The 25,314-nt window shown below is 40.0% G+C and overlaps 2 protein-coding genes across 2 annotated transcripts in view; one reads left to right on the forward strand and one right to left on the reverse strand.

The window, feature by feature from the left end:
• The first annotated feature begins 210 nt into the window (after positions 1–210).
• Positions 211–5,683, forward strand: tyrp1b (tyrosinase-related protein 1b). Its single transcript, XM_062430795.1, has 9 exons — positions 211–272; positions 1,037–1,395; positions 1,639–1,747; positions 2,356–2,569; positions 2,986–3,190; positions 4,529–4,696; positions 4,968–5,147; positions 5,236–5,382; positions 5,478–5,683. Exons 1-9 carry the CDS (start codon positions 211–213, stop codon positions 5,681–5,683), a joined length of 1,650 nt encoding a protein of 549 aa, XP_062286779.1.
• A 5,591-nt stretch (positions 5,684–11,274) lies between these two features.
• The window catches only part of si:dkey-92j12.5 (multiple PDZ domain protein), a 36,091-nt gene continuing 22,051 nt past the window's right edge, over positions 11,275–25,314 (reverse strand). The window contains exons 23-42 of the mRNA XM_062425713.1: positions 24,125–24,235; positions 23,684–23,749; positions 23,155–23,226; positions 22,570–22,669; positions 21,327–21,535; positions 20,807–20,898; positions 20,575–20,704; positions 19,222–19,296; positions 18,765–19,118; positions 18,377–18,460; positions 17,710–17,903; positions 15,329–15,476; positions 15,163–15,234; positions 14,805–14,955; positions 14,603–14,616; positions 14,218–14,340; positions 13,425–13,529; positions 12,758–12,861; positions 12,158–12,281; positions 11,275–11,421 (exon numbers count right to left, since the gene is read on the reverse strand). Of these exons, the coding sequence (XP_062281697.1) occupies positions 11,275–11,421; positions 12,158–12,281; positions 12,758–12,861; positions 13,425–13,529; positions 14,218–14,340; positions 14,603–14,616; positions 14,805–14,955; positions 15,163–15,234; positions 15,329–15,476; positions 17,710–17,903; positions 18,377–18,460; positions 18,765–19,118; positions 19,222–19,296; positions 20,575–20,704; positions 20,807–20,898; positions 21,327–21,535; positions 22,570–22,669; positions 23,155–23,226; positions 23,684–23,749; positions 24,125–24,235 (2,475 nt within the window). The remainder of the gene's footprint in view (positions 11,422–12,157; positions 12,282–12,757; positions 12,862–13,424; positions 13,530–14,217; positions 14,341–14,602; positions 14,617–14,804; positions 14,956–15,162; positions 15,235–15,328; positions 15,477–17,709; positions 17,904–18,376; positions 18,461–18,764; positions 19,119–19,221; positions 19,297–20,574; positions 20,705–20,806; positions 20,899–21,326; positions 21,536–22,569; positions 22,670–23,154; positions 23,227–23,683; positions 23,750–24,124; positions 24,236–25,314) is intronic.

Consider the following 25,314-nt stretch of genomic DNA (forward strand, 5'->3'; position numbering starts at 1 on the left):
CGTGTGAGTAACCACACAGACTGGCGTCATTTGGGTTATGATCACAAGGCTTATGAATGAGTGTTTTAGAAAGCACTTGAACCCTCAAGTGTATCCATCTGTACTGTGTGTGTACTCTGTTTGTGTGCGTGCGTGTGTGTGTGTGTGCTAATACAAGCTCCAGTAAGGTCTGGTCATGCGCTCAATAGCTATTTAAGCCAGGAGAGGGGAATGGGCCGACTCTTGGGGGTTACAGTTCAACGTACAGAGAGGAGCAACATGCACATTGAGAGGTAGGGGAGTACTTTACACAGTTTTAACATAATGAGCTGTAGAATGAAAAAAATCTCACAATTTAACACTGTGAATGAGAAGGTTTACAACCTGAAGGTGCATGTAAAAATAATTTAACCAATGGGCAAAATTACACTTGTGTGTTAAGTATAATGGTTGAGTGGTGCATTCAGTCATTCACAATATGTAGTATCTCTGCAAAGTTTCAAACTATAAAACTGCATTATTTTTCTCGGGTGGCTGTTATCCATGTTTGGTAGTAAAATAATTGCTCCTGCCAAATTAGTCACTTTGTCATTCATTCCTAATCAACAAACTTAAAAAGACAACTAAATCTAAGTACAAAAAGGTTGAAAGCAGTTCTGAACTTGTAAGAGTTGAAAGCTAATGGCTTTGTGAATTATGAATAATGACTCGCGATGCCTGCAGGGGCGTGTAAGAAGGGACATTTCCGAGTAATGTTAAGACAATTGGCTTTAACAAGTGAACACAGAGTGAGTGAGTTGCTCTTGAGCTTCTTAAGGGTATTGCATTTTTTTTGTCTTCATCTTACCAAATGTGTGCTGGGATAGGCTCCAGCACCTTACAAATTTGAACATGATAAATGGTTTAAAAAAGGATGGCTTCATGGATGTAAAACAATAATTGCTGCCCTTTAAAACATGTCTACTGTGTTTCTAAATGTCTTACTTTATTCTTACCCTATTTTCCCATCTAACTTGCCTCATGTCCTGACATGTTTCTTCTTTCTGGATTTTGGCAGCATGTGGAGAGTGAGTCTCTTGGTGGTGGTCTTGTGTGCCACTCTAACTCTGGCCCAGTTCCCTCGTGAGTGTGTAACCACTGCAGGGCTGCAGAGCGGCCAGTGCTGCCCGTCCCCTACAGGGGCAGTGGGGGACGAGTGTGGCTCCAGCACAGGAAGGGGGCAGTGTGTGTCCATTGCAGCAGACAACCGGCGCCACGGACCTCAGTACCCTTATGCTGGGCGCGATGACAGAGAGAGGTGGCCGCTGCGATTCTTCAACCGCACTTGCCAGTGTAATGGGAATTTCAGTGGCTACAACTGTGGGGGATGTCGAAATGGGCTGACTGGACCGAACTGTGATCAGAGGATCTCTGTGGGTAAGAGAATGGATGCTCTTTGGACTTGTGAAGTCAACTTACAATGCCTATCTCCGACTGTACCCCCAAAGAGAATACATCATCCAAGGGAATGAAGGCAACATTTAAAGGAAATGTCTGTTAATTTTTTATAACATTTTTCTTTCCTCCCCTCTTCCATAATTCCTCCTACACCTCAACAACCCCTCATTCTCTCTCTTCCTTCGCCCCCTGTCTTCCTCCACCACATTAACTTTGCTCCAGTGAGGAGGAATATAATGCAGATGAGTTCAGCTGAGAAGCAGGCATTTGTGAACGCTTTGGACCAATCTAAAAGGACTGTCCATCCTGACCTGGTCATCTGTACAAGACGGTATTGAAACATATGGGACATTACTTTACTCTAATCATTTTGTATGGGCATAATTATAATAATAACAATGCTAGGACATTTTTAAAATTGACTGATGATGTAATTTCAAAGGAGTCTTTGCTCTTGTATCAAATCTGTGGAACAGACAGCCAAGCCCTGCAGGCTCACTCTAGCTGTGTCTGGCAGTTGAAAGCTCAGTAATATAGCTATGAGTTAACTCGTGCTGTGTTTTGGAATAATAACATTTCCTGCAGCTCTCTGTGCAGGTGCAGGTCATGTAGAAGTGCAAATTATTAGTTCGGCAAGAGTAAAGGGAATTATAATCTTTTAAGTAACAGTACATAAATCTTTGAATAACCTCCTTCCAAGTCATGTGAGGATTGCTGTAGATTAATCTTTGAAGCAATTGTCAGCTGCAGGTAGAGCAACCCTTTTAACCGCCTCATCAAAAATTAAATTTTTTCCTGTATTAATAGCCACGCCCAGGTTCTTAGTGAAAGGTTTAACATTTGAAATCCCCTAAGCAGCTACTGTGAGAAATGAAATGCACATATAGTATCTAAAAAGTTGTGGCATAACACTTCACACACTTCTCCTCTCTTCTATAGTTACCAGGAGGTACTTGGGCCTGATGGCAATACCCCCCAGTTTGAGAACATCACCATTTACAACTACTTTGTTTGGAGTCACTACTACTCTGTCAGTAAGACCTTCCTGGGGCCGGGCCAGACCAGCTTTGGAGGTGTAGACTTTTCTCATGAGGGCCCAGGTTTTGTCACCTGGCACCGTTTCCACCTGCTGCAACTGGAAAGAGACATGCAGGTGAGTAGAGGGAATGCGGGAAGGAAAAGAGGAAGAGGAGGTTGATGGAGTGAGTGGATAAAGGAAATAATAATAGGAGAAAGGATGATAAGGGGAGGGAGGAAGGAGCACTGGGATTCAGAGAGATGGAGAGAGAGCAGAAATGTATCTGTCCATCCTGCATCTGGAGGATAAAGGAGGAGAGGAAAGGAAGAAGAGAAGACAGAGGTGAGATATAATATAATATAAAGGTGGCAAGTGGCAGAAAATGGTAAGTATATGAAAGAATTATGAAAGTGCAAAGAAAATGTAATACAAGAAGGAAAGATTAAATTGCACCAGTTCATGCAACACAAACACAAGAAATGTTATTCTTCACACACACATGTATCTATTGAGTCATGAACCTGCCTTCTTTATTTATTGCATCTATGCAGGACATGCTGGGTAACCCCACTTTCGCCCTGCCCTACTGGAACTTTGCCATTGGAGGCAGTGAGTGTGACGTCTGCACTGATGACCTGCTGGGAGCCAGGAGCACCTTCGACCTGAACTCTATCAGCACCAACTCTTTGTTCTCCCAGTGGAGGGTCATCTGTGAGAGCGTGGATGACTACGACAGTTTGGGCACTATCTGCAACAGTAAGGACAGAAACCACAGAAACAGTCAGTATGGCTCAGTGTACGTGAGAGCGCCGTTGATATACAGGGTAGTCTCAGCTGCATCAGAAAAGAGGGCAAAGAGCTTGTAAAGAGAGCATGTAGAACATAAGCTGCTATAAATAATACCTCACAGCTGTTGTGCTGCATTCAGTATTGCTCGCTATTACTACAGTTTGCTAGAAATGACTATACTTGTTAAACACCTTCTCAGTTGCTGTCGGCATTTTAATACTGCGCATCGCATCTTTCAAAATTTGGATTCAGTGGGCGTAATTTTCTCATTAATGGCTACAGCTATAATAAATGTTGCAATGTACTGCACAGTAGTTTTTCAAGTATTAATTTAAGCAGTTCAGACTACAATAAGGGAACTCTGTATGACACTGTAATAAGATAGACTTTGGGTGATCAGATTTGCAGGGATTGGATCTCGCTGCACACTGGCACCAGATTACAACCCTAAATCACGACCTTTCCTTCAGTTTTCAGGCACACCTAATTCATACAGTATTTTCTTTTCATGTTGTAAGCTACTGTTGGATAATTAAAAATGTCAATCCTTTTGGTAATTTGCTCCATTTCAGCCACAATAATGGGTTCCTTTTGAACAATTGCATATGTATAAGGGGAAAAAGCCAGAGAGAATCTAGTAACAGGTAGAACATTTGAGTAGCCAAGGTGTGAGTGATCTGTCTCATTAATCCCCTTAGAGAGTCATGACAGGCCTGGTATTTCCTGCGTCAACAAGCAACATCTCCTTAAATGGGTTAGGGGGGTTGTCTCATTTGTGCATGTGCTTGTTGAAGACAGGAATCTAGCAGTATACTGGTTCCTTTGATCTGAGGGAATAATCTTCAAACAGACAGACAACTCGGTTATGTAGCCCTCTGTTTATATGCTTGTGCATTTGTGTGTGTAGGAGAGACAGCACACAAAAAAGAAAGAGATCATGCATGCAAGAGGGAGAAAAAAAACAACTTTCAGTCAAAGAGCTCCCACTCACTACTGTTGACTTTGAGTGAATAATTATAAGGAGAAAACTGCCATCCTGTCATGTTTAGGACAGATCAAACTAGTCTAGTCTCCTGCATAGCATTAGAGAGTTAAATAATACAGCATTTCTAATCATCTTCCTTTCAATTTCTGTGGGGATCACTGGCCTGAGTCTGAACTGCAGTCTGACTGCCCTCCTGACCAAAAATCTATTGCTGTCATTGTTGCTTCCAGCTAAGTTACAGACATGATTTTCTTTTGTCAGGGTGTAGTGTTGGTTAAATAATAATAGCTCTGACCTTGGGTTCTGTCCTCACCACCTAGACACAGAGACCAGTCCCATCAGGAGGAACCCAGCGGGCAACGTGGCACGACCCATGGTCCAGAGGCTTCCAGAGCCAAAGGATGTGTTGGACTGTCTGGAGCTCAACACCTTCGACACTCCCCCTTACTACTCTACCTCCTCTGAGAGCTTCAGAAACACCATTGAAGGTGTGCAAGGGTCAGAATCAAAGCAGCACTTGAGAGTTAACATCCTCCCTATCAACCAGAGAGGGATATCCACTTTTGAGCTCACAGTGCTGCTGAAGTACTGTGTGACTGCACAAATACAGACACAATGCCAGAAACACGCTCGCACACAAACACTCGAGCTTCCACCCACATGCACATATGGTTATAGCTCCACACACAGCTTTTGTTGTTCCTAATTTTGGTAAATCAGTGCTGTAATTTAATGGCTTTGTTGTTCTATATTTTCTAGGCTACAGCGCCCCCCAGGGGATGTATGACCCAGTAATCCGCAGCCTCCACAACCTGGCCCACCTCTTCCTCAATGGGACAGGTGGACAGACCCACCTCTCCCCCAATGATCCCATCTTTGTCCTGCTGCACACCTTCACTGATGCTATCTTTGACGAGTGGCTCAGCAGGCACCAGCCAGGTACACACAGACCAAACAAAATGCAAACACACACACATAACTCACTCTGAATGATGACTGGATGGATAAACCTATTTTACCTATTCAGGTGAAGTAGTTTACCCTGAGGAGAACGCTCCTATTGGACACAACCGCAGGTTCAACATGGTTCCTTTTTGGCCTCCTGTCACCAATGCAGAGATGTTTGTCTCTGCCCCAGAAAACTTGGGATACTCCTATGAGGTCCAGTGGCCTGGTGAGTAGAAAACACACGCACGCACGCACGCGCGCACACACATAACAAACAAAAAACAATCCAATGACCTCTAATTACCCTCTCTTCTTCCGTAGCCCGTGCCTACACCCTGTCTGAGATCATCACCATAGCCGTTGTTGCCGCGGTGCTGGTTGTGGCAGTGGTGGGTGGTGTCATTGCCTGTGCTGTGCGAGCCCGGTCTTACCGCTCAGCTGAGGCCCTGGAGCCACTACTGGGAGAGACTTTCCGACGGTACTCAGAGGATGACCGCAGGTTGGATAAATCACAGTCTGTTGTCTAAATCAACGCCTTGATCGAGAGGCCCTAACATTTTCATGCATTTGTTTTGCTTTTTTTATTCCCCTACTTCTTCTAATAAAGTTGAACTGGTTTCAAACCCAGAGTCTGAGTGTCAGTGTCATTATAAGACTGCAGCCATAAGGTCAGACCATAATGAATGGGCAAGGATAGCTATTTATACACAAAACAAGGACACAGGAGGCTGAGGTCAAAGGTGTGTCACATGTTTGATATTTGTGTTTAAATTATTTTCATTCTGCACTTATACTAGTCCTATCACTACAGTAAGTGAACAATATGCTGTATTGTATGAACCACAGACAGGACTTAATACTAGGGGCCTTTTGCTGCCGGCACAAAATGTGCTTGTCTGAGGCCGGAGGCTGTAACTAGCAAATGACACTACTAATATGTAATGTTGCTTCGAACAGAATCAGATCAAGTCCAAATTTACGTGTTCAAAACAACACACACACTGCCCTCATGTGGGTATAACACATTATTGCGACCGGATTGAGTTTACAAGTCATTACTTTTCATATCATCATTATAACCTTATTTTGCCCATCTTTTCTTTTTTTAAATTAATTAGGTCTTGCTTCATATAGAAAATTGTTTTTAAAAAGACCTGAAGAGTTTTGCAGGAGAGCAAAATGTAAATTGATTCAGTGACTAATTTTAATAGATGGGACAACAGCTTCAACAACGTGTTGAACAGCAGATCTTTAGTGATGGGTTAATGGATTGTGGACCTGCCGATACAGCAAACTGTAACTACAATAATTCCTTCATAAAGATGCCAAATACCTTAGAAACGTTGTGATGTCCACACTCATCATAGGAGTTAACTGCACACACTGCTTTAGCTCGACTGACAATTTTATCTTCCCCATCAAAACCAATGTAAATTGTACTGTGCAGAAATTTCCCAGCGCTGTTTCTGAATTTATCCTGTTGTCGTAACAGGATAAATTCATCAGCAAGAAAAAGTGCACGATAAGCCTTTGAGTCTGTGTGTCTCACAAATTGTGATCACCTGGTCCTGCGTAATTACACACATAAGCAAGCAGCATGTGTTGTATGCTAATGAGCCCATGTTGCACTGAGGTTTGTATGGAGGCTTACAGCCAAGACTGTCATTGACGACACAGGGCACAGAGCAGGCCATGTCTTCCCTATCTTTTTTGTGGAGACCTTCGGTGCACGCCAAGGAAAATGAAGAAATACTTGAATGAACAGAACCAGGAGGAATAGAAAGAGAGAGGTTTTTAATTAAATAAAGAAAAAAGCATTTAATGTGTAAAAAAAAAAACCTCCACTATGTAGGGATGGAGTGACTGCTTGGAGTTATGACCTCAGTATTTCTAATGTTGTGGCCCAATGCATGGATGGATGAAAGGATGTATCCAATTAGAGAAGTCCTAGTAATCAGAATTGGAAAAGTGCAATTATTTGATGGGAGAGAGCGGTGTTAAAAATCATAACTAGATGATAGTTCATGTCATGCAGTGCTTCTCTGCCACAGCTGTATGACTGTCTAATTATTTCTTACTTCAGGCTGTGCCACTGAATAAGGCGGCATGACAAAGGCAAGGCAAGGCAAGGCAGTTTTATTGATATAGCGCATTTCATACACAGTGGCAACTCAATGTGCTTTACATAAAAGAAACATTTAACAGAAAAAATTGAAAAAACATGGAATTTGAGAAATAAAAATAAAACCCAATCATCCAACACATACATACCCCCCCCCCCCCAAACACACACACACACACACACACTCTAATAATAAAGACAAAGTACAGAAACATAGAAAGAGAGAGAAATAAAATACTATAATAGAGCATTAAAAATAAGATTGCAGCATAAAATAATGATTTGCTTTAAAATCATTAAAAGGACATAGAGTGCAAATGAAAGATTACAATTTAAAGTGCTTTGAAAGAGCTCAATCATAAGCACAGGAGAAAAGAAGTGTTTTTAACCTGGATTTAAAAATATTCACAGTTGGGGCTGATTTCAGTTCTGCTGGTAGTTTGTTCCAGTTGTGTGCAGCATAACAGCTAAAAGCTGCTTCACCATGTTTAGTCTGAACTCTGGGCTCCACTATCTGACCTGAGTCAGTAGATCTCAGAGCTCTACTGGGTTTATATTCTACTAACATGTCATTCATATATTCTGGACCTAAACCATTCAGTGATTTGTAGACCAGTAGCATAACTTTAAAATCTATTCTATAGCTGACTGGGAGCCAGTGTAAAGACTTTAGAACTGGAGTAATGTGCTCTGATCTCTTTGTTCTGGTTAAAACTCGAGCTGCAGCGTTCTGAATGAGCTGCAGTTGTTTAATGCTTTTTTGTGGGAGTCCAGTAAGAAGACCGTTACAGTAGTCGAGTCTACTGGAGATGAAAGCATGAATCAACTTCTCCTGGTCTGTTTGAGACATAAAACCCTTCACTCTGGATATGTTCTTAAGCTGATAGAAGGCTGGTTTGGTGATTGATTTGATATGACTGCTGAAGGTCAGATCTGAGTCTATCAGCACGGTTTCGGACTTGGTCGCTAGTTTTTAGAGAGAGTGACTCGAGATGTTTACTGACAGCAATCCTCTTCTCTTTATTGCCAAAAACAACAAAGGGTTGGTTCTTTGTGCCAGTGTCAGTTTCCCATAAGTCCAACTTATTTCCTTGTGACAGCCTTAAGACTCAGTATTGGGGCATGATGGGAAACTGGTAGCGCCTAACATTTTAGCCATATAACTGTGCAGTAGCTGCAGTAAATCTCCCCGTTGAGATATTTTTATACGGCTTTAAGGAAAGCAAGATTTTAAGACTTAGCACTGGCATGAATTACTTAGGATTGGCACTTTTGGAGTGCAGGTTGGTATCTTGAAAAAATAATCTTGTAGGAATGGCTGGAGAAGAAGAGATTTTCTTTTGGATCAACCATCAGTTGGCTGTTCTCTCTGTACCAGCAGGTTACACTGACAGCAAAAAAAGTACAGTCCTGTGGATTTATTAATATGGATAGATGTGACAGTCACACACAGAACAGTCATTTGGCCACTGCTACCCTCCCAAAAGACAGGATCATTAGTGCCTTTCATGTCAAGCGTGCTCTCGTGAAAATCTTCTTATTTTCAGATGCAGAAAACTGCATTAGAGTGGTACAGCCGTAGTAGAAAGGCAGTGTCATGTACAGTGAATAAGAAGGCAAGAATGGCCATGGGGTTGAAAAGGCAACAAGTCGAAAGGTCCCGTTGCCTGTGGCCTGCTGGCATTTTCCTCATAAATGTTTGAGGAAAGGGGAATTTGAGCTTGGCTGTGACCAGCAGATCAGTTTTCTTGCTTAATGAACGAGAAGAAAGGGAGATGGTGCATTCGCCCCCTGCCGCTCCCACAAGAGTTGAATGGAAATCCATTGAAGTTCATGTGATTGAAATATAGCATTAAAAGATCTAGATTTACTTTGAAATGCTATAAATTGCACATATGAATGTTTTACTCTTCACAAAAGCTATTATATTGTAGAAAATATCACAGTTCAAAAGAACAAAAAGCATTTTGCCATTTCTCCATCTTAAAACCCTCTTCACGCCAGCCTTTAGGCAAGGCAATGGCTCATCTGGAGAAGGATAAACTAGACTGCAATGGCTGGGTTTCAATAAAGCTTGCAATGTGAACAGATGGCTTTGATTAATGCAAAGCTTCCAGACAGGAGCTCCCCAGATGCCACCCATTTCCTAAATGAGACATTTGTGTGCAAATGTATTGTTTGTCAAGTTGTCACCAGTTACACAAGTAATTAAAGTGAAAGCTCTGTGCATTTTAAAGAAGTAGCACAGGTTTACTTTCCCCTGGCATTTTTCTGACTCAGGTTGAACCATCTCTGTCTTAAGCTTAGACTTCTTTCTTCAGCTCTCTTCTCCTCCTCCTTTCCTCTCTCTTATCCCTGCTCTGTGATTTAGTTCTGCCCTGCCATCACATGATATATTGCATGACACACACTTGATCGTGGCACCTTGACTAGACCTGAATGATCCTGAATATGTATTCATGTTTGACAAAGACAACGAGAAAGAGAGCGAGAAAGAGAGAGGCAAAGAGCATAACCACTACACTAAAACATCTCGAAGGCAAAGTGCTGTTCACTGGTTTGGAATAACATGCAAAAATATGCAAAAAATGCAAAACAATTCATGCATTCATCTTTAAAAATATAACCGCTGGCCCAGACATCCTTGTTTAACAGTTCAGGAATCTCAGATTTACTTTACATCTTTCTGGTCTGCATCTGTGGACTTTGAAAGTCAAACAATGTGATATCAGACTGGTTTATCCTGCTCTGTATTATTCCAGAGAGACATCACAAACCATCAGATAACTCGGGGTTGTTGTCTATTTTTAAAAATATGATCATATTTGAGGTTGCTGCTTGTTTCACTATTTCTGAGTCATAAAATGTTTTGGATACAAAACTCTAACAAATAAACATTTAATAAGATCACTTACAATACATTCAGTTATGCATTGTTATACAATACCAAACACACAAAGTTTACTGACATAATTGAAATCAAATACATTTCAGTGAAGAAGACATAAATATCACGGTATAAATAAATGAATATAAAACAAACTGTTGTAAGAGAAGTAAGAGAAGCTTTCTAAGTAATGATTGCACATTGCACTATAACAACACTATTTTAAATACAAAAAACAACCCAGTAAGTTAAAGATGATCAGTATCAGCAATTAAACTAGAGTTACAGCTGCATTGTGTAGAGCAGATATCAGCAGATATGGTATTATCAGCTGCATTTAACAATTGAACATAATTAGTTTTCTACTATTCTACCTGCTTATCATAGGTGTAATACTTCGCTAATTAGCAACATGTCATGTAATACACTGATTATTAAAGAATGCATGACACAATTCTAATCATCAGCATATGATAATGACATTTTAAAGTAAAACAAACTTTCAAAGCAAATTTCCTAAAACCTTGATGCCATACAAAAGATTGGCAGAAGCACTTGGCATGTTTTGGGTCTTGGGAGTTCATCACAGTTATTAATTGTCAATGGATAGATAATCACATAGTTTCATGATGTTTCTATTGCTTTCATTTGTACAGTTGACAGATTCAGAGTGTGTTTACATGGTCGAAGATGTAAATCAATGGATTATTTTTTTACAACCTCATCACTAAGGCCTATTTAATATTCCCCTTTATGGTTGTATTAGCATTGTTTTCATGGTGATTTAAAGACAAGATAGTATGAATACAGAGATATTCATTGGTATATGATTATTCATGTAGCTCAAACGACACCTTCATGATACTTCATATTTGGAATACTGTGTACATGTAAACACAATGAAGCTGTTTTTGCAGTTCGAGAGGTAGCTTCCCCAAACTAACTACAAATACATATACAGTTGTCTAATTTTAAGCAAAAAACTAAATCACGTTTTTATGTGCCTATCTTTGTCTTTTCAGGTCAGTGTGAAGCAGTTCTACAATCAGTGGCTACAACACTTTATGGGCTACTCTACTAAAACATAATCAAAATGGGATACGATGTCCTCAGGAGAGAACAGTGAGGACAACAGTTCCTTTGGTCTTCTTGAGGATGTCAACAGCTTCGGCGTGAGTGGAACCCTCCAGACAGTGTCCACTCACAGCAATGATCTGATCTCCTCGCTTCAGCCTACCGTCCACTATGGCAGCCCCCTGCAGAGTACAAAGACTGAAGTCCATAACCATGTACAGATTAGAAAACAGACTGTTCACATCAGTATGACAACACTGAGAGTTGCAGACAACATAAAACAAAACTCAAACTGACAATGTAAAAACTGGACATAATGAAATGAATGCTTTTCAAAATAGTTTGTAATTTATGTACTGTACATTTTGAATTTGACATGTTTAATATCACTGAAGAAAATAAGGGGTCTTCACACATGCAACCTATGAATAGTGAAACAACTCTTCAATATTCTAATTAGAAGTTTCAGCATAATTAGCTATAGATATATACAACTTATATTAGTATTATCATCATTAGTAGTCACTATAAAAAAACAACAACAACAATACAGAGCATCATAGGTAATGCACACATATTGTCACGCTAACAGGTCATCATTTATTCTGTTAATTGGTTGCCAAATGTCAAGGAGCCGGGAAAGAGAGGTACTAGGGTGCTGTGATGAGACTGTGATTGACAATGAATGAGAGCCATTAAAGCCCAGTTTCTGTCTATTTGTTAACCCAAATGATGGGAAACCAACTCTGAGCTCTGTGCACTGCGGGAGATGAGTGATGTAACTGCAGGAAACAAGTTGGGCACACCAGGGTTCAGGTTCTTGTTGGCAACCAAGGCGCTCAGTATATGCTGCGCTGAGATTAGATGTCTGAATCAGGATCCCCATGACAGATTTCTCCCCGGAGGATGTTCTCTTACCTTGTTGAAGACAGTTTTGATGTAGATTGGCAGATCTCCGTGAGGACTGCCGAACCCTCCTACGATGCTGAAGCCCAGGCCCGAGGAGCCTCTCTCCAGAGTGATGGTCTTATATGTGCGTGCACTGTGGGGATTCAATAAAAAAACATGTAGGTGTGTTGCTGTGTGTTGTGCTAGCTCTGCACAGAAATAATCTATGTTTTGTGTGAGTATGTGTATGTGAGTGTATTCAGTATACAGAGTATACTGTATGCTGAACAGACAATAGAACCACAGAAAAAAACTCATCTTGATGATGTTCACGAGGACAGAGAATACAGTAGTGAGTATAAATAAACATTGAAGGTCTAATGTGTAAGAAGTTTACAGTACATTGATACTCAAAAGGTTGCCTTAAGGTAGCCTGATTTGCAGCAGAAAACTGATATAATGTACCAAATGTCTCATGTGTGAAATGACTAATCAGGGTTGTGTAATTATTTTCACAAGTGATTAATGTATCAGTAACTTTCTGTCCATGTTCAGTAAATAAACCGTTAGGGAACCAAACTAAGACGATAAAGTACAACAGCTGGAGACTGTGAGCAAACTGATTCCTACCGCAGGTTGTTATGAAAGCAGGGCAAGCTGCTGGATTGGCCGGATGATCGGGCTTGTACATCACTGTGATCCTGTGTGCTACATCCCCCAGAACCTGCTGCTACCTAGTCACGCACACACACATAAAGAGTTATGATGAAAAAAACCCCCAACAAAACAAAAACTGAAAATGGAAAGATACACTCACATTTGGTATCACCAGTGTTATCAAAAGCTCTTAGTAAATGTGGTTAGCTAACAAGAAGTAGATGGACAAAAATCCAATATCTTACTGCCGTAGTAGCATTGTTATGTTAAAATAATCAGAGAAACGTCAAACCTTTTGATGGATGTTTTACAAACAATGTACTTGTCAAGAACAACTGACATGCACCTCCTTACAAATACCTAATTTTCTTCGTTGCAACAAAAATATTTCCTGACAATTATTGAGATAACGCAAATGTGTCAGACACTATTGTCTTGGTATTACAGCATATCCTTCATGTGCAAAACACTGATAATGACATGTGTTGATGGCTTTTGTGGAAGTAATAATGGCCTAGCAGGATATGGTGCATTTATCTGACAACACAGAACAAAAACTTGCTGATGCTATCGCACAGTCACTTAGTGCCTCGCAGGCATAACAGATTAACTACTGTACTGGATGTCTCACTGACATTACCTGCAGACTGATGGTTCCGATGGCAGTCTTCAGCAGTGCTCCCGCGTGGACATGAGTCATTCCCTCCGTGGACACATCATTGATACTGAGGATCCTGTCCCCTTTCTGATGGACACACAAACAAACTTATACTACTATCTTTGAGGAAATTTGATTGACTTACAGTGCATTAATTCCCTGAAGGCTGAACTTAACCTTTTCCAACAGCTCTTCTTTATTCTGGGGTTGCTAATAAGCTACTGCCTGTAATATAAATATCATGTTTGTAAATCTATGATGTTGTTCAAAATGTAGTATTTCTATGTAAAACTTAACTGCATGCTAACCTGATCTATTGCAACTCCTATTTATAACCTTTGATGTGCCCTTTGTAAACCCTGATAAAAACAGCTTCTTTTCAAAAAACACATGGGTCTTTATCCTGATAAATATGCAACTGCAAACATGCAAATAAATATGCACCAGAGTGCAAATCCTCACCTTTACTTTACCATACCATATTCTTTTATTCGGAACATAACCTCATAATTAGGTCATAAAACTTAAATGAATGGTTAATCTTGTGAGAAACAAATGTCACTAGTCAGGAGGTATGTCCCCACAATGTGATGATGATATCAAATTTATGTTACCACACTCTAATGAATACATAATACACACACACACACACACACACACACACACACACACACACACACACACACACACACACACACACACACACACACACACACACACACACACAGAGACACCCACACGCACACACAGGCGTGTAAACACGTGTGCTCCCCACCTGTAATTGCTGTGTTTTGGCAGCTAGTCCATTGGTATCCATGGTAGCAATAAAAAGAGGTACGTTGCCATGGGGACTGCCCACTCCGCCTGCAACACTGATGCCCAGGGAGTCACACGGACCCTGTGGTGGTAACATACACACATTATAGACCTTGTTAGACAATATGGTAAATCACATGGCAGATTGCACATGACCATATGACAACCTAATGTTATAGAAGCCTGGGATACAACATGGTTAAGAGGGTATATTTCTCTAATTTGGAGTTTGCAGTAGATTACAAAAACTAGGGGGGTCACCAAAATCCAACACTGTGAAAAATATACATCCAGAGAAGTATGGAGAACTTATTAAACAATTTACTACATAATATTTGGCTCACCTTTTGAATGATCACTTTTTTGGTGTCATGCAAGCCTTGAAATGCTGTGGAAGGGGGAAATGATGTATGTTTTGCATGATCAGCTTTGCAATATTAACAGCATAATGTCAGGCAGGGCAAATGGTTGGAAATCTCAAAACTTAAATCAGTATCATTCTAATGATAAATAAGTGTCATATATTTCTGTTGCTTTCAACTCAACACTTCTGAACACCAGAGTGCCACTCACTGCGGATCTCTTTTTTGTCATCTGACTCCCTCTGGTGGCTGAGGGAAGCGTCACATCCACTTGAGGGTGTCAGGGTGGAACACTCAGAGTCTTCGCTCTGGATAAAACACAACTTAAAGTACTCCTAGGTTCACAAAATACCATTGTTAAAAAAGTGCATGATAGTAATAGTTGAACTACAGACAAACATTCAAATGCTGACGAAATAATGTCTGCATTCTCAGTATAAAATATATCATAGCTAAATCAAAATAGGGTAAATGCAGCTGCTAATAACATCATACATCTTTATATTGGGATTAGACACATGTAGTCAAAGGAAACAGTCTACCTGGCTCCGCTGTGAGTACTGCAGTCCAGCTTTAAAACGAGCCACCTCCAGGTGGACTGCTCCACTGCAATTCTATGACACATAAAATGATGATTATTATTATTAAGTATAAACCACCTCTAATCAGTTGATAGACTTTGTATGTGTCTGTACAAAGGTGTCAGACCTGTAGCAGCTTCTCTGCATGTTCCTGCGATGCTGCTCTGACATCCTCCCCATTGATTGACAGAATCTGGTCACCAAGCAACAACCTGCCATCTGAATCTGCTACGCCTCCTTTGATGATATCTGACACAAATATTCCCGTGTCATTACTGTTGGAAGAAAACAGAGGTCAAAAATTGTGTCTGTTCCACGCTTATAAAATATATTAGGCAACCTGCAAGCCTGCTGTTTTGCATAACGTCACACTTGATTGTGCAACGACATGTAGCATGAAAATCTGAACTTAAAGTCTCCACAAATAATGTGCCTGGTGTGTTCCCTGCAGTGTGACCCTATGGCCTGGCTCTCTCACCTTTATGGTGATTATTGGATGTTGCAACTGCGTGTGATTTCATTATGTGATCGCTCATACTACTCAATCCCTGACCTATAACTGGGTAAAGGTCTCAAGTGGAGTCTACTCTACTAATACTTGTAAAAGGGATACATATAATTTGCCATATAATAATAACATCATATTATGACTTTATAATGATATGACATATAATGAAGTGCAACATGCAATATTATCTTTGAAATTCCAGAATTTTGCTCTTAAAGCTAAACTAATAAACATGTCTAGGTGAGTGAAAATCTATTCATATGTAATTTTCCACTCAGGTTTGGTATAGTTCTCAAGGTCGTTAAAATGTTAATGTGTGTTCTTTGCTGTTTTCCTGTGGGTGTAACATTGTTTAAATCTAAGTGAAATGTGAAGCAGATTGTAAGTGGGCTGTCGCAGTTTCACTTGCTATTGCTGACTTTGTATGTGGTGCCAAACCAGACAAAAGCCAAGTGAAAACTGTGAGAAGAAACAATGATACACGTGCGAGGAAGGTCAAGTTACTGCTTGAGAGAGGTTGAATTACCACTAATTAGAACTAGAAACTTTGACCATATTCCATATGGCTCCCAATTCAGGCTGGATTTGACTTTAACTTCTCTTAGTTTATAAATCATTACATGGGCTTGTACCATCATATCTTTTCTGACCTCATCATCTCTTATATTCCCCCTTGTGCAAGTTAAAAAAAACAAGCCGTTGTTAGTTTTTTTGTGATGGATTCATTGATAAATAACGAAATAACAAATTATTTTGTAACAGTTTTCTGACTTTGGATTCCCAGATGTGTGTGAAAAGAAAAAATGACACACAGATTAACAAATGACTAGGTTTGATCTTTTCCAGCTCTAATACAGCTGGTTCAAATAACAAGCCTGTTATCAAGACGCTTTACTAAACAACAGAATGTTGAGTTGTGCAATCTCCAGTAATTGTGCTTTCCCAGGTTATTTTTGAGGGTTTATGGTTGTTAAATATGCATTTATCAGGTTTTATTTTACGTTTTATGTTGATAGTCATAACCCATAAAAAAATTAAAACTCCTGACGTCTGTCATGTGTGGCTTCTAACTCCATGGATCACATATGTAACATAAAAGTAAATAATACCAATTGATATTACATAAAAAATGAAAAGCTAATATCATGACTTTTGAAATGCAGCTTAATAAACGGGTGTATTTGTTACACAGAGAAGAATAAGAATCTGTTTTATATCAGCAGGCCTTTTAGCCTACAAATGTCACTTTGTTCACTGGGGTCTGGAAGGATTCATTAATCAGATTCTTGGGTCAGACGCATTACCAATACAAACCATTATGACACTGTGGGTGACTCAGCAGATTGACACATGATCTTTTTCATTACAACATGAACTTGAACCCTTCCTACACCTTTGTGGATCGATACACTTGTTGTTGTTGCTGTCTAAAAGAGTTGCTCAAAGTTTTAAAACTAGACAAACAAGTTTAGACAGCTCATTTCAACTATTCTCACCAACAAAAATATAAGAAATAGGCCATATATTTGCTGAGTAAGCTATTTCATTATTTAGTAGCGTGATTCAGAAAATGCATGGTCTACTTTATTACTCACCTATTTCTCGTCTTCACAAGGTGTGACAGTTAACAGGTGGTGTGATCACACTTGTGAGTAATAAAGTAGATCAAAATACAATGTTTCTGATTGATGTCACCTTCTACATCACTTCCATTGATCTGGCTCCCAGTTGCTAGAATAAGTCTCAATCAATGTTTTGCAAATGAATATCTCATAGCAGATCTGTCTGAGCAAGACTTAAGCTGGGTTTAGGAGTCCAGCCTAGATCCTGTTTGAATCAGGGCCCTGAATCTGATATCCCTTCCAGTTATTTATTCATTCACAAATGTGTCAAATTTAATTAGGCTGTACTACACTTCAGATTTGAAGTTATGGCTTACATCATCTAACATCCTACAGTTAGATTTTGCACATATTCCTGCTTGAATGTAACAACTGTACCTCTTCCCCACAGTGGTCAACCCCAGCTCCTCTCTAGCATGAGGCCTCAGCTCCAGGCTGAAGACATCCCATAGGTCCTCCTCTCTGTAGGCCTCCTGGTGCCTGAAGACACACAGGTGAACACGCTGGGTGGTGAGCCGCAGCACACCAATGGCTTCATCATGAGTGGCCTGCCGCAGGTCAATACCATTTACCTGGGAGGTGGTGAGAGAGGAGGAGAGAACGCACAGAGGTGTGCAGGGAATGAGAAGAGATGGGAAAAAAAGAAAATGGATTTCACAATAACAAATGACAAAGAGCACTTTATCTGACTGCAGCAGCAGCCCTGAACTCAACCTGCAAGAATTGCTTTGATAAAACACTTAAAATAATTGTATATAGTATCAATACTGAGAGGTACAAACCAGTGATGACATGAAATGAAAATACGAGCTTTAGCGAATTGATAACCAAAATCAAATAACAAATATTTAAATTTGATAAACAATTTAAATTTGCCTTATGTGCCCAAGAAAAGTATCTACTGCAAGGTCAACAAACAAATGATATGAATGAAAACAAGACACATTAATACCAGTCCAAACACAACAGGTTTGAATACAAACAAATGTTGACTGATTGAGTAAAATGACATAAAACAGTATGTTTGTGTGTGTATCCATTATACCTCTAATATCTGGTCTCCAGCCTGCAGCCTACCATCTCTCTGTGCTGCTCCTCCATTGTTCACTTCATGGATTATTACTGCCCCCTGGTGGCAAAATTAGAAAACACGTGTTATTAGAGAGAGTATAAATGATCCTTGTATGACTTAGCATTTCAAACAATGGCGTGCACTTGAAACTCTAAATGTTTAAAGGAACTAACACAATATGGCATGATTATTTTCTCTGATAGCTATGCTGGTGTACACTATTGTGAAAAAAACCATACACCTATAATTTAATTTGATGTTTGGTATTGCCTTGTTGAAATATTTACTAAATAAAGATAACACATGTGCCTTAACTTTGTTGTTTTAAATTAAATAACAATGGTCAATTGGTCATTCTCACCAGCAGAGTGTCACATCCTCCGACAATGCTGAGGCCCAGTCCTAAGTTTCCTTTACAAATCTCTATGGATGTTTCCCTGCCTGCCACAACCGGGCAGCTCAAGGGGTCAGAAGATGCTGAAGTGTATTCTAGCCAATCAGACCGCCCCGTGGGACATGTCTGCATGGTGGTGAGGGATGGAGAGGAGGAGGAGGAGAAGGAGGAGACAGGTAGAGTTGGGGAGGGAGCAGGAGAGGTAGAGCAGGGATTGGGGATGGATGCAGGGAGAGTTAAAGACGACGAGGAAGAGAGACTCTTGGAGTGGCTGATGGACAGTTTGACAGTGACCCGGTGTTTGAGAATCAAATTGGACACCTGAATGCAGAGAAGACAGGTAAGTCAAAAATTATTAAATCAGCATGACCTTGAAAGGGCATATTATGTGTGTGTGTGTGTGTGTGTGTGTGTGTGTTTATACCTTGTCTAAGGACAGTCCAGCTACAGGTTCATCACCCACTGCTATGATTCTGTCTCCAACCTTTATCCTGCCATCCTGCACACAGGCACATTAATAAAACATGGCAGATGAGCAAAGCAAAATGTATGAGAATATGTGTAACAGAAGGACTAAAGAGGAAGCAAAATTAAAAATCAAACACACCCTCTGGACAAATAGCTGAATAACTGTTGCCTGAGGGCTCTACATGAAAGCTTATTTGCACACTACAACATCGCTTTAAAGCATGGCAACCATCATCATCGAGGTAAATCTCGTTGAAATATTACCAGAAATACCAAGAGAATATTCATATTGTGTATTTTTACAGTTGCATATATTGTATAGTAAGGTGTTCGTATGAGCCTCTTGACTGTGATAGATTATAAATTGTCAAAGTTACAATACAGTCAAATCATTGTAGCTTGATAGATGCAAAAATCTGATGAAATAATGTGCAACCTGCCGAAACAACTGAAAAGTAATAATTCTGATGAGCACAAAAACTAAAAGATTAAGATGATAAAAGACAAACAACACATAGTGTTTAGGGAATAATGTATTTTTAACAGGCAGGTTATTTTGGTTATTTATATTTCTGTTCTTGTTTCTTTTTCTTAATGAATCTCAAAATAAAACATAAATAAAAAGGTTTTAAAGCCTGTTTTGAAATCATCTGGAGTCTGTGCCGATGTACTTTACTATATTTATTTGACATACGGTACATTATATAGTGACTTTGAGGTTCAAGATTTTTACATACACAGAAAAGACTATATACTATATATATTTAATAACTATACTTTCAAAAACTAATAAAACTAAAACTCTGACATGGTATATTGAGTGCTTTTACTTTTGATACCTGTTTATCACTACTGCAATAAAAACAAATATAGCTGCAATCAAGTAATAATGATTAATGCATATTGCAGAAGTTATAGCACATACAGTAGATGAAGGAATAGTAATCACTATTAAAAAACATAATTTTATGTTGAAGATTGTGATGATGCATGATGATGTCACACCTTACTGGCAGTGCCATCCTGGATCAAGGACCTGACCACCACTCCTTCCTTGGTCTCCTCCTCTGCCAGACAGAGGCCGAGATCTGCATGATCCTGGACAGATATTTGACAAAAACAGCACACAACAAATGTGAACAATAATGGAGAAGCAGTGAAGCTTATGATGGAAAGGTTGCTGTCTTTCCTCGTGTCAAAATCAAAATTTGGCATACTGTTTATTGTGTCTGCTTGAGTTGTTAAACTGAAATGTGGAGCTGTGGAGTCTGACACTGGAAAATGCAAAGATTTACTAGAGAAATTGTACCTGAGGTAGGATGATGTGCTGGGTGTCTCCGGATAATCCTCCACGCTCTGCAGAGTCTCTCTGGGTGTCGACCATGTCCTCACACTCTGCTGTGGATCCGACAGCCATTTGACCCAGAGCTGCTTTAGTCCTAGTAAAACAACACCAAATATAGTATTATGCCTGAGCTGCTCACCAACACCTTTATCTGGGGGAAATGTAAATGCCACAGAAAAATCTCTCTGCATGTTACCTGATGAGAATGATCTTGACTTTAGAGGGAGCGTTATTGATGATGGTGGAGGCATTCTGGTGACTGCGGCCGTACAAGATCTGACCGTTGATCTGTAAAATAAATATCATGTAATTTCTCCTCACAAATCTTTACTTTTATCCCATCTATTTCCACATTAATCTGCCTTTCAGTCATCTTCTTCTCTCTGTCTCTCTCCTTTTCTCCCCATCAGTTGCTCCCTTCCCTCAGTTTTACTCCTCATCTATTTTGCTCATTGCAAGAATCCAGCACTGCACCAGCCATCCTTCAAATGGTAATTTGCCTGATAAATCTACTGTGCCTGTACTCAGCATTGCTTTTTCATATATACCTCCTACCCACAAAAAACTGCTCCTCTTTTGCTGCTCTCATTTTTTAAATCTGACATTTTGTCTCTCTATAGGACTCCAACCCTCCTTGGCCCCTAAAAATCCCACCCATCTGTTGATCTGAACCTAACTAAGTGCCTTTAACCATTCACATTCACTCTCCTCCTCACCTCCAGCAGTTCATCCCCCACCCGTATCCTCCCGTCTAAACCAGCAGGTCCTTGATGGTCTATATCAGCCACGTGGACACTCATGCGGGCCCTCGAGCCATCCTTGTTGCCTGTGAGACTAATTCCCAAGCCGTGAGCGTCAGGGTCCTTCTTTAGCTCAATCATTTGGAGCTGCCCAGAAAGGCTGCCGTAACGTTGGAACATCTTTTCTGGGAGGGACAGAGTTAACAAACAGGAGGTTATTAGGAGAAGGATATGATGGGTATGCCAAAAAAAAAAAGTGGCACACTACATGTAATGACTGACACTTCATGTGGAGAGGAAGCATTACATTCCAGAGGTGCTTGTGTGTGTGTGTGTGTGTGTGTGTGTGTGTGTGTGTGTGTGTGTGTGTGTGTGTGTGTGTGTGTGTGTGTGTGTGTGTGTGTGTGTGTGTGTGCATGTTGCTGCAATTTGTCTGGAAAGGATGATGTCTGACATGCTGAGTGTATGTCTCATTTTTCCTCTCCTTCCCTTAATCAATGTCACATATGTGTGAGTGCAGGATGATTTATCTACATGAGTGTGATCTATCGATGTTGTGCATGTCTATATTAATGTACATAAGTACAGATATTTGAATGATTGACACATTAAAGAAACATTTACATTTGTTGTGTGAACTACCTCAGTCTCATTGACACCCTAAATAATTTAGTTTGGAAAATACAGGTTTTTTGTGCCAATCAAGACTGATAGACAGTGCACATCTGGAAACTAAACCCCATTCATGCAAATCCATTCATGTACATTTTTCGTGTAAATGACTTCAGTCTCACTGATTCCCTAAATAATTTAGTATGACATTTTTTGAGCCAATTAAGACTGATAGACAGGGCTCATGTGGAAACTAAAACCAATCCATACAAATAAAAGTTACTTGCTAAGAACAAACTGTACAGGAAAGTGTTTCAGGCTTGCAGATTCTTGGCCCATAACACATGCACATTATGGATAGCACGAAAAGAAATTTGCACATAAGGTTCTTGGTTTTCAGATAACAGACCTTTAAAGAACTTCCAAGTTGTGACAATTCAAAGTCTCATTTCTGAATGTATGTGATAGTTTTAGTTTTTTCTTGGCATCATGTGACCTGCACTGTGCGACTGTGGCCACTACGCTCAAGTCACCACACAGCTCCTGTTCCTGAGGGCTCTGGAGGATCACTGTGTGTCTGTGTGACGTCTCTATGATGTGGACTTACTTCTGCCAGTGTCTTCCTCATCTTCAGCTGCTGCTGTGATTGGTGTTGTGAGAGTTATGGGACTTCTCCAATTCGCTCTATCAAATGTCGGCGAAGGTGCCTTGGGAGAAGTTTTGCATTATTGAACAGGCTGAGTTGGAGATGCCTCAGGGGTCCTTCAGGCATGAGTTGGACTACCCCTGAGGCTTGCTCAGTGTGCTTGATGTAGCAGTGGGGAAAAACTGACAACCAGGATGAATTAATGAACACAGTTTTAATGTCAGCTAAAAATAACATGAAAGATGACCAGAATCATGCATTATTTTGTAACCAACTTACAAGTGCATGGGAAATAACTTCAAAAGAATGCACTGTATATTTAGAGAGTTATGCATCTCCATCAAAGAGAAAAACAAAGGGTTTAAACAAACAAGGTAGCTGTAAGGGACTTTGAACTACAAGGGTTCTATCTAGAAATATGCACGTTAATTAATTTTTTGGAAGTTGGCTTAGTGCAAATGCTAATGCAGGGCTGCTTTTAGGATCCTGCATACCCATGATAACACAAATGCACACAAACACACGCGCACACACAAATGTACCAACCTTAAAGGGGGTGGGAGTGAAGGGGTTTGTAGGGGAGAGACTAAGGAACAGACCACTGAGAGTCTCTGCTTCCTATGATCATGAGGGGAAACACAAATATAGTGCAGTTCTACACACATCACCAACAAAACAGCAATCTACCTCTCAAAAACCCCCTGTAAAGTTTCTTTATTCTTTTAGGGATGATGAGTTAATGATTCATCACTCTATACAGTGTATAATATAGTATACATAACATTCTTTGTACACTACAGCCATATAATGCCAAATATCAGTAGCTGTGGGGAAACAGAAACTAAGGAAAATGACCTCACGGCTTGTCATGCTTGTAATGAAATATAAAGTGGTACTCACAACCTTTAAAAACACAAAAAAGTAACTACTTGGACTCCATATTTCAGTGCATATTATTCCCCATACTAAAAAAGCAATTAAAAAGCTTTTATTTCAAGACAGGAGTACATTTGACATCGCTATATCTCGTTTAACAGAAAACACAAGCCCCAAGTATCTAGTAGAGGAGTGTTACCTTGCTGCTGTGTGAGTTGGACTGTGGGGTTGGAGTTAGTCTGTCATGGTTGATAAGCATAGGAGACTGTGGGCGAAACACGAGAAACAGAGTAGGCAGATGAATGTATAAATGTATATGACCGTGAAATATACACTTAATGCTTCAAATAGTTCTTCTGAAATGTCACAGTATATGATATTACATAGGTTTTCAGTCCAAGATGCTTTTGTTCAATATGCTCTGTGTCCAGAGGACATCACCCACACACAACACTGCTGAAAGTTCTGATGAAGTTGTCTGATGGGTTATACACTGCAACTTTTATTTGCATGTGTTGAGTATTGAGATTCCACCTGGAGCTTCGAGGGACTCAAGCGTTACACAAAGTGTTGTAGATAAGTGCCTGAATATACACTGCACAGTATATTCTACCGTTTTCTGTTTTGTGAGATGCACTACCTGTGATCTGTGTTGTCCGGACTGGACCAGGAAGACTACAGAGTCTCCTGCTCTGCGGATGGCCTCCACTGCCTGCTCATGGCTGGCATCTCTTAGGTCCATACTGCACACCTTAACCAGGACAGAAACACTTTTTATACAGTACACAGACACTGTATTACAGCTCATCAAAGTATTCTGGAAATTCAAATTGTCTCTAGGGCTGTAGTTCAAAAAGGACAAAGTGATGGCCCGTAAATCTCTAACTAGTTGTTTTAATTAAAGGTAAAGGTACAATTTACAAATTCAACTTCAGTGACAAAATGGAATATGTCGACAAACGACATTTAAAACGTTTATGGAGATATGTGTCATTTTAGTGAAGACAATCCCATAAAACCTTTTCAAACAACACAACCATTGAATTGAAGGTGGCATAAATTGTGAACGCATCAGGCTCAATGCCTGTACCTGCAGAGTGAGACAGCTGCAGAGTGAGACAGATGACGGCACAAGGTCTAATGGACATTTCCTTAGTTTGCGTCCATAAATATGTGAGTTTGTTATGTTCTGTTGGAGTTTATATGTCGTTATGAGAGCTAGCTGCCAGGTTGTCATAGGCTGCAGTAGTTTATGAATGTTAAGTTATTGTATCATGCTGGTTAATACGGAAGAGGATTAGGGCCACTGTGGGGAAAAAAAGTGAGTTCTGACTTTTTTCTCAGAATTCTGAGTTTAAAGTCAGAATTCTGAGCTTAAAAAAAAAAAAATCAACATTTTTTTACTCAGTAACGGATGTGATAGTTTGGATGAGCAGAAAGCCTGCAAGCGCAAAATGAAATTTGATCAGGTTCTGGTGGAAGAGGTTAACAAATATATTGAGTTATAACAAAAACAAATATTACCAGAAAAACCGACATATGGGAGAGTATTTGTGACAAAGTCAATGCTGTTAGTAAAACCAAAAACATTCCACTCCAAAAATATTAACACAGGTGGAAAAACTCCGTCCTGCGCGTATTCTGTCATTGTGCCTCCATCTCCTCCTCTCCACAGTGACAGAAGTCATCTGAGCGCAGTGTGCAGCCGGTTAATACCTGCCCTTCAAAGGTATTTTTTATAGACGCAGTTAGCGTCAGAAAAAATACCTTCAGGTTTGGTAAATCACAATGTGTGTGCTAAATAACATATTTGCACTTTCTCCACACTGG

Source organism: Scomber scombrus, chromosome 2, assembly GCF_963691925.1.
Source record: "Scomber scombrus chromosome 2, fScoSco1.1, whole genome shotgun sequence".
Taxonomy (NCBI): Eukaryota; Metazoa; Chordata; class Actinopteri; order Scombriformes; family Scombridae; genus Scomber; species Scomber scombrus.

Excerpts from the sequence above, each read along its gene's own strand:
- tyrp1b (XM_062430795.1), top strand. The coding sequence starts at position 211 with ATGGGCCGACTCTTGGGGGTTACAGTTCAACGTACAGAGAGGAGCAAC. Across the intron at positions 273-1,036 it reads AGCAACATGCACATTGAGAG|CATGTGGAGAGTGAGTCTCT; the intron begins GTAGGGGAGTAC and ends GGATTTTGGCAG. Across the intron at positions 1,748-2,355 it reads CTGGTCATCTGTACAAGACG|TTACCAGGAGGTACTTGGGC; the intron begins GTATTGAAACAT and ends TCTCTTCTATAG.